This window comes from Notamacropus eugenii, chromosome 3 (assembly GCF_028372415.1).
Source record: "Notamacropus eugenii isolate mMacEug1 chromosome 3, mMacEug1.pri_v2, whole genome shotgun sequence".
In the NCBI taxonomy this organism is placed as follows: Eukaryota; Metazoa; Chordata; class Mammalia; order Diprotodontia; family Macropodidae; genus Notamacropus; species Notamacropus eugenii.
The window spans coordinates 205527469-205536609 of NC_092874.1; the positions used below are offsets into that span (position 1 = coordinate 205527469).

The following is a 9141-nucleotide window of genomic DNA, read 5'->3' on the forward strand; positions in this document are numbered from 1 at the left end:
GCGACTAAGATTTAGATGTGCTCCCTAATTATTTCTCAGACTCCATTAGTATAAAGCCTTTAATTATAGACATGAGGTCCCTTATACTTTGGAAGAGGGTCTCTTCTCACTCTATCTATAAAGCTTCTTTCTTTCAGGCCTAAATCATATACTACCTCCTCTGTGACCAAATTGTCTAAGCCATTTTTCTTCTCTGATCCTTTGAACAGTTCCTCAGGAAAGCTGAGAAGGGAAGTAAATGTAACATAATGATTATAGAATCATAATTTAGAACTGCAAGAGACCTCAGAGATGAATGAATCCTGCCTGTCTCTGCACTTAATCATTCCATTTCCGAAGGCTATGTTCAGTTGCAGTTATGACTTTAAACACAAAGATATATTTAAAAAGATTGAGCCAGAATTTTAAAAGAAAGAGAAAATTTTTCTCTTGCCTCAAAGTTTTGAAAGCAGTTTGTCGGAACCTCTCTTATGCCCTTATTACCTTCCATCTTGTATCATACTCATTTGTGTTCAGTTTGAATGGATTAGTGCCCATTAGATTAAATGGACATTTTTTCATTTTTGTATCTTTAGTGTTTTATGGTGGCATTCCAGAGAAGCTTGGAACCAGGAAGATTTGTGTTCATTTATTAGCAACATGGCTCTGGGCAGCTCAATTAACCTCTCTGTGCCTCAAGGAGTACTCTAGGATTTATCTACTGCCTTGATGGAAGGAATTGAGGCACTAGGAATTCTCTTTGTTTACGGAATCACAGATCCTTCTGGAGACAAATATCTCTGGTGCCCAGAACATTTAATACTGCCTTGTGTAGCATTCTTTAATTGCTTCATGTATAAAAAGGTGAAAATTATCTTCTCAGTTTTTTAAGCTCTTTAACAATACACTACATTACAGGGACAGGGATTGGACCTGTGATTTCACTGGTATAGGGGAGTCCTTAATGAGAAACCTCTTTCTGTGAAGGAGATCATCACTTTTTCTTTGTAACTTATAGTCTTAGAGAGTTGTCTAGAGCACTGGGTTAAGTAATTAATTGCCCAAGGTTACGCGGCCAGGATGTGTCAAAAGCTAGGAAAACCTAGGTTTTCTTGGCTCTGGGATCAACTCTCTATTTACTATATCATGCTATTGGTCCCTTTGTGTTGTACATCATATGTAATAATGAAAACTCAATAAACATAATTAAATTTTTCTCTAGTGATTTCAAAAGGCACTTTAGAATGCTACACAGTGTCTTAGAGTCTCAGGATTTGGACCTGGAAGAGACCTTAGCTTAGCATCACACTAAATATGAAAATTAATTTAGGTAACATTATGATTTTTATATAATACTGGCTAGGCCCAATCATGAGCGCTGAATATTCAATTACTTAAATTGTCTTCTTTTGTAACTATTTCTAAACGATTTCTTGGTAAATTGACTTCCAGATATTTTGTGCATTTTGTAGTGATTTTGAATGGGACTTTTCTTTCTACTATTTTCTCCTTGGGTTTGTTGTTGCTATATAGAAATACTATTGATTTTTGTGGATTTATTTTGCAATCTTGCTATTTTACTGAGGCTATTAATGATTTTATATGGTTTATTTACTGATTTGCTAAGGTTTTCTAAGTAAACCATCATATTGGCATTTCTCTTTTTTGTTTACATTTATACCTTTAATTCCTTTCTTTTTTCTTGTTGCTATTTCTATAATTATGTAAGATAATAACAAGAAAGTAAGGCATCCTTACTTTATTCTTTTCTTTATTGAGAAAACTTTTAATGCAAGGATTCTTCACTTTTTTGTGTCATAGACCATTTTGGTAGTCTGGTAAAACTTAGGGATCCTTTCTCAAAATAAGATTGCTAAAGAAATCAATCATACTGAAATACAATCGACTAAATATTTTAAAAACAAACAAACAAATTCACAGACTCCAGGTTAAGAAATCTTCTAAGATTTCTCCGTTAAAAATAATGCTAGCTTTTGGTTTTTGATATATACTTTGGATCATTAAAAAAATGAACAGAAAAGAACCTTAGTTGTAGTCTAGTCTAGATCTAGTCTAGACATCTAGTCTAATCCCCTCACTTTTATGGATAGAGAAACTGAGGCCTAGAGAAGTTAGTGGTACACCTAAGGTCACAAAGGGAGTAACAGAGCCAGGATTCAAACACAGATTTTCTCATTCTAATTCAAACACAGATTTTTCAACGTACTTTCCACAACTTTCTGCTACTTTTATTCATTTTTTAAAAATTAGCATGAGTTCTCACTGGATTGTCCAAGGGTAGAAGTACTATTTAATAGAGATACGTATTTGACAAAACAGGAAAATTATAAATGCTGGAGAAGATATTGGAGAGTTGGAACACTAATTCATTGTGGGCGCAGCTGTAAGCTTATCCAACCATTGTGGAGGGCAATTCGGAAGTGTACTCAAAGGGCTATAAAAATCTGCATACCATTTGACCCATCAATATCACCTCCAGGAATATATCTCAAAGAAATCATAAAAATGGGAAAGGGTTCACATGTACAAAAATATTTATAGCAGCTCTTTTTGTGGTGACCAAGAAGTGGAAATCAAGGGAATTTCCATCAACTGGGGAATGGCTGAGTAAGTTGTAGTATATGAATGTAATAGAATACTATTGTGCTATAAGAAATGATGAACAGGAGGACTTCAGAAAAGCCTGGAACTGATGAACTGATGCTGAGTGAAATGAGCAGAACCAGGAGAACATTATACACAGTAGCAGCCACAGTGTGTGAGGACTGTTTCTGATAGACTTAGCCCTTCACAGCAATGCCAGGATTCATGATGCAAAATGCCATCCATATCCAGAGAAAGAACCATGGGACTGGAATGCAGAATGAAGCAGATTCTTTTGTTATGTTTGATTTTATTTTACTCATGGTTTCTCCCATTCGTTTTAATTTTTCCATGCAACATGACTAATATGAAAATGTGTTTAATGAGAATGTATGTGTAGAGCCTATATAAGATTGCATGCTGTCTTGGGGAGGGAAGGGGAGAAAATTTAAAACTTATGGAAGTGATTGTTGAAAATAAGAAAATGAGTAAGTAAATAAATTTGAAAAAAAAATAGAGATATCCTTTTAAGAAAATCCTAGATAACCAGCACTGCTGCAGCCGATTGGTGAGAGGATGCCAACTTGGACAAAGCACATTGTGTGCTTCACATTTATCCCTTCCTACCCAACCCCCCAAGGTTACAAAAAATCATCCTGAAGGTGATTTAGGGGAAAGCAATTTTGTATGATTTATCATCAAGTGGTCCATACCTATTGACTTCTTGTTTACGAACTGCCTCCCTGAATCACTGCCCAGAAGTCATCAGTAAGCCAGGTCTGCTATACCCAAGGGATACTGCTACCTTTTGGACACAAGTGCTAGCTCATGAGTAATCTAGCTCTCTTCCTCTCTGCCAGGGTGACATGTTTCCTTCAAGAAGATATATCTTGTAATATCTTGAAAACCTCTTTATGGAAAATCGTTCTCTTCCTTCTCAGATTGTTACAGATATAAGCTCCCCAACCATAGGTCTTGCTGTTGCTAACAAAAGTTGTGCAAGGAGGACCCTGGGTTCCCAGGAAAAAGTGGGAAGGTTCCCCTGCCATGCCATGTCATGATATTTGGTGAGGGCTTTTTATAGTAAAGTTTTACTTAAGGACCAAAAAAATCAAGCCTTAAGCTTTAATTTCTAAACCTAGTCTAGTATTAACCAAAGTATATTGCTCTGGATTTGGAGTTAGAGGACCTGGGTTTGAATTTAAGTTTTCTACTTCCTAGGTTATGACCATTGGCAAGCCATTTAATTCTCTGAGCCTCCAAATGACAGAATAGTAGGGTTAGAAGGGACCTCAGAACTCATCATTTCTAACCTGCAGCTGGTCAAGAGTCCTTCTACAACTTCCCCAACTATCATCTGGCCATACCTTTCCCTACCTTGTACTTGAAAGGGTGATTTTTTTTCAAATCCAAGATTTTTGCATTTATCCTCACTAAACATCTTCTTTCCTTATCCAGGGAGGTAAAACTAGATGGTTTCTAAGGTCCCTTCTAGCTCTAAATCCTAGGACCCTGCCAGCTCTTGACCTGCCTCTAGGGGAGAGGATGTTGCTTCCCCAAAGTATGCTTCCAAGGACAGAGAACAGCGCTGGTCTTACACATGGTGTATAATGTAAGGGGACAGTGCTATATATATACATACACACACACACACATATATATTATATTCAAAACATTTTATATGCTATTATATAATACTGGCAAGTCCCAAGCATGAGCACTGACTATCCAATTATTTAAGTTGTTTTCTTTTGTAACTGGAAGGGACCTTAACTTAGCATGATGGCGAATCTGGAAATTAATTTAGTTGATGTTATAATTTTAATATAATATATGTTTTACATAATGTATATTTTGTATGTTTTATACAATGTATGTTTTGAAGTGTAACAGAAACTTCCCTTCTCCTAAATGAAAGTAAGACATCCCCTACTCAAGTGTGAAATTCCATAATTAGATTCATTCTTTTGATTTAAGACAAAAGAATAAGCATTTATATAGTACCCACCATGTGCTAGGTAATAGGATAAGAACTTTACAAATATTATCTCATTTGATACTCTGTACCATACCCTTGCAAAGTAGGTGCTGTTATTGTCCCTATTTTAAAGCTGAGCAAACTGAGGCAAATAGAGGGTAAGTAAGTGACTTGTCCAAGGTCATACAGGTATTTTGTTTGTTTCCATATGATCTATATGGTGAAAGGAAAAGCAAGAAAAATAAAGCTTAAAAAATCTGCTTTAATCTGCATTCAGAATTCATCAATTCTCTCTCTGGGGGTGTTTGGCATTTTCCATCATGAGATGAGGCCAAATTTGAACTCAGATGTTCTTGACTCCAAGCCCAGTATACCACCCGGCTGCCATATGCTTCTCTTTCACTGTGGGCTTTGCAGCCCTGACTGGCTACCCCACATCCCTTGATGTCCTATGTCCAAGGTTCCCAAAGTGGGTGATACCACCCTCTGGGGATCACTGGAATGGTCCAGGGAGGGTGGTAGTAGCCTCAGGTACAATTGGAGGTTGTTGAATAAAAATAAGGGGGCATTGGAAACATAAAGAAAGAAGAGAAGTTGAGAAAATTTTGGAAAACTGTTTGTACGTATTTCATTTGTTGTGTCACAGAGTTGAAGTCATAGTGATTACATTATTTTCCAAATAAACACACAAAATGCAAACTATAACTGATCAGTGATAAAGTCTGCCAACAGGTCTTAACAAGCAAGTGGCAGCAGGTGAGTATGTCGCACATTGTTGGGAAGTTCAGCATGCATTGGCAAGAATATGTGTGTGTAATGACTTGTTTATAACATGATATTATAAGATTACATGATGCAATATTGCATCATCAAAATTTCAATACAGGAAAAACCCATAAGTATACAATAAATTATTAAATTTAAGATATATCATTTAAAAAATTGTATTTTTTGAAATGACACAATTTTTTTTAAAGAAGAATGTTATAGAGTTAAAGAAAGTAGATTTTCAGGGGGTCACTGAGTAATTTTTTTTAAAGAGGGCAAAGGCCAGATACATTTGGGAGCATCTGCCCTATGTGACTGCTATTTGGGAAAGCCTGGCAAAGGCTCAAAAATGTGGTTCTTAAGCCTTTTTCTCCTAAGAACTTTCATTTACTATTTACATGCTTACTTTCTAAAACACTTCACCAAGTACCTCCATGCCTACTCTTATGAATTGGTCAGGGGTGGGATTACCTTCTTCAGCAGGAGTGATCCAGAGTATTTTGTCACCAAAGCATAGAGGTCTCCACCAAATGTATCTGCCCAGAGCTTCACTCTGCCAGGGAAGAGGGACATACTCACATTCACATAAATATGCTTTACCACCCCTGAAAGAATGGCCCACGTCAAGGAAAGGGGACTAAAATTTCCGTTTCATTCTGTGGACAAGTCTCATATAAAGCAGGAGGGGAGTGATACCCAAGGTATAAGTAGTTACAATCTATTACAATGTCCAGGCACTGGAAAGTTAGAACACAACCGACATCTACTTAATGGGGATAACACCACCAACCACCAACAATGATATCTCCTATTTCCATTTTGATTTGAGGCTTACAAAGTGCTTTCCCCACAGTTATGCTGTGAGGTAAATAGTATTTTTTTTTATTAAAACCTGTGATTACACATGTGTGGAATATTCCCAGTGCAACTGCACAGAACAGTGTTCAAATCTGACCTCAGGCACTTACCAGTTCTGTGACCTTCGGCAAGTCACTTAACTCTGTTTGCCTCAATTCCTCATCTATAAAATGAGACAGAGAAGGAAATGGCAAACCACTCCAGGATCTCTGCTAAGAAAACCCCAAATGGAGTCACACAGAGTTGGAAACAACTGGACAACAGCAACAAACAGTGGATTATTCCCAGTATGGAAACTCTATCCATGAGGGAGACTTGGAGATTGTCAACTTTTTTTTTTAACTTATAGCCTTAGAGGGATGTATTGGACATTGAGATGTTAAATGACTTGAATCATACAGCCAGGAAGTGTCTAAGTCAAGATGTCAGTTTTTCCATTATACCATGATTCTTCCGTTTGGCTTTGGATTCAGAGATGAAAATGGAGGCCTGGGGAAGGAGAGAAGGAGGGAAATGGGGATAATAAGAAGGCAATGTAGAATCATAGAATCTTAGAGCTGAAAGGAACCTCAGAGATCATGTAATTCAATATTCATTTTACAGATGAGGAAACCATGGCCTAAGAGAGAACAGGCTGTGGAGTCACAAAATCTCAGGCCTGGAAAGGACTTCAGAGATCATAGGTACAACTGATACCTGAGCACAAATGTTCACTGTAGCATATCCAATAATAGGCCTTGAATTCAGAGAAATAATATAGGCTTTGGAGAGCACAAGAAAGGGGGTCAGGGACTGAACCAGAGACTTTGGGAAGGAGGTGAAGCCTTGGACTAAAAGCAAACTCAACAATTCCTTTAGTCACAGGCCCAGTGAGTTTGTTTCTTTGATGGTATATATTTATCATAATGGTAGGTTTTATTGGTGGTAGCAGAGATGGCTAGGGAGGAGAAGTGGGGAATTCATTGGAAAGTAGGACTTAAAAAGGAAATACATCAACAAAACATCTAAAAAAGAGGAAAAAGAAGCCAACTAGTTCATCCTCCATAACTGTAGCCAACTCATCCTGGTTTGTAATAAAGGATAACAGTATGAGGTCTAAAAAATACTGGGGACCCGTATGCAAGAATGGAATTTTAGTTAGGCATAATGAGAGGCTGATTGTAGAACTGGTTAACCATTCCTTTAACAAAGGACAATTGGGGTTAAACACAAATACTCCTAAGATTCCCATTCAAGTGAAAATAATTGATTATATCCCTCTGTGAGAGCAGATTTTGTGAAGAAGTAAGAGAGCTCAAGGGTACTGCTACCTGAAAGGAAAACTGGGGGAGGGATATCAGATAGAACAAACTGATGTAAACTTCAAGAACCCAGGCTCACCTCCATACCCCAAGAGACAAAAGGGAGAACAGAAGAATTTTATTTTGGACTGTTAACCACAACCAAATTATTAAAAATAGTCTAACCAATAACTCAAGGTGCTCTGTGATTATAGAGGTTAAAAAGTAGGCAGCACTGAGTGATAGATAGAAAGTTGGCCGCAGGAAGACCTAGACTGAAAACCCACTTCTGACTCTAACTGGCTGGCTCGATGCTCTACGATCTGCAGCTAGAAACTGCAGAAGAAGTGACAACCTGAATAGGTAGAGGGGGTTTGATCATGTGGGAATTCCTTGTGCTCGTGAAACCTCAGGTCCAGTTTTCTATCTCCATGTGATTGTAGTTAACAATGTGCCTTCTTCTTCATTCTCTAATGACACCATTATTCCTGAACATCACTCTAAATGAGCTTAAGAGGAGATAGATGTGTCATAGTAACATGCACTATTAGTCCTGGGGATTAGTTATGCCTAATACCATTTGGTGAGGAGGATTCCAAATATTTATAGTTGTGACTCCCAAAACTGATGGAATTTTGAAGGAAAGGGAAGATTAGAACATGAGGTGGGGAGCTTTAAAACAGATTCAAGAAGAGGAGCAAAGATACCTTGGAAGAAATGGCATTCATATTGGGGTGGGAGTAAGGAATAGACCTCAGGGAGTTTTAGAAATCATCTAATACAAATTGTCATTTCAAAAGCAAAGAAATTGAAAGAATGTAAGAGAATTGAGATAATATGGACAGAATTGATTTAAAAGATTGTGCATTGAATAGTAAGTATAGACTAGGCGAACTTTCCGATTCTATGAATCTATGAGAAAAGGAAATGACTTGCCCTAAATTTATGCAAGTTATAAATACTAGAGTTGGGATTACATAGAATGAAAAGGCTTATGGGATAAATGAGGAAATGAACACTTACGTTTCCAGAGGTATCTTCTTTTGGCTCTGGGTGAAAGGCAGAAAAAGACTGATGAGCAAATAAAGGAAAACCACTCTCTTCTGCAAGAAGGTCCTGGTGACCAGTATTGGAGGGGGCTGAATTCTGGATGTAACATTTTCTGGACAAAAACTCAGAATTCCAGGCATAGTGCCACTGCTGTGTTGGCACGAGTGCAGAGCCATGGGGCCCATCTAGGTCTGCATAGTATTATCCCTTTTCTCTTCTTGTGTGTTATGTGTACAAGTCCCACCTTCTTCACCCCGAAGCTTCTAATGGACTCGTATCTTCTCAGATGTGACCCAGAGCAGCAAAGCTCCTAGTCGTCATTCACAGGCTAGGATGGTTTGGAGAGAGTAAAGATTCTCCTGTCTTCATTTGGCACCAGCCAGCAAGGAGTAGTGTGTAGGGGAGGGAAGGGGAAATAGCAGGGGTCAGTGAGGAAGCTCAGTGATGACGAAAACCTCTTAATCCTCCATCCAATCTGCTAATCCCCAAAGAAACAGCAGGGATGGGGGAGGGATGAGATCACTCAGGATTGCCCTGCTTTCAGGAGACCAGTTTTCTTCCTTCAATCAGGGGTCAGAACTAGCTTTCCTACAGCCTAGTTTAAAAGTCACCCTTGTGTTTCTG

At 38.0% G+C, this 9141-nt stretch overlaps 1 protein-coding gene across 1 annotated transcript in view; it reads right to left on the minus strand.

Moving 5' to 3' along the window:
• Positions 1-8903, minus strand: part of CACNA2D4 (calcium voltage-gated channel auxiliary subunit alpha2delta 4) — a 165078-nt gene extending 156175 nt beyond the window's left edge. The window contains exons 1-2 of the mRNA XM_072654129.1: positions 8491-8903; positions 5801-5882 (exon numbers count right to left, since the gene is read on the minus strand). Of these exons, the coding sequence (XP_072510230.1) occupies positions 5801-5882; positions 8491-8702 (294 nt within the window). The 5' untranslated portion in view covers positions 8703-8903. The remainder of the gene's footprint in view (positions 1-5800; positions 5883-8490) is intronic.
• Between the last annotated feature and the right edge of the window lie 238 nt (positions 8904-9141).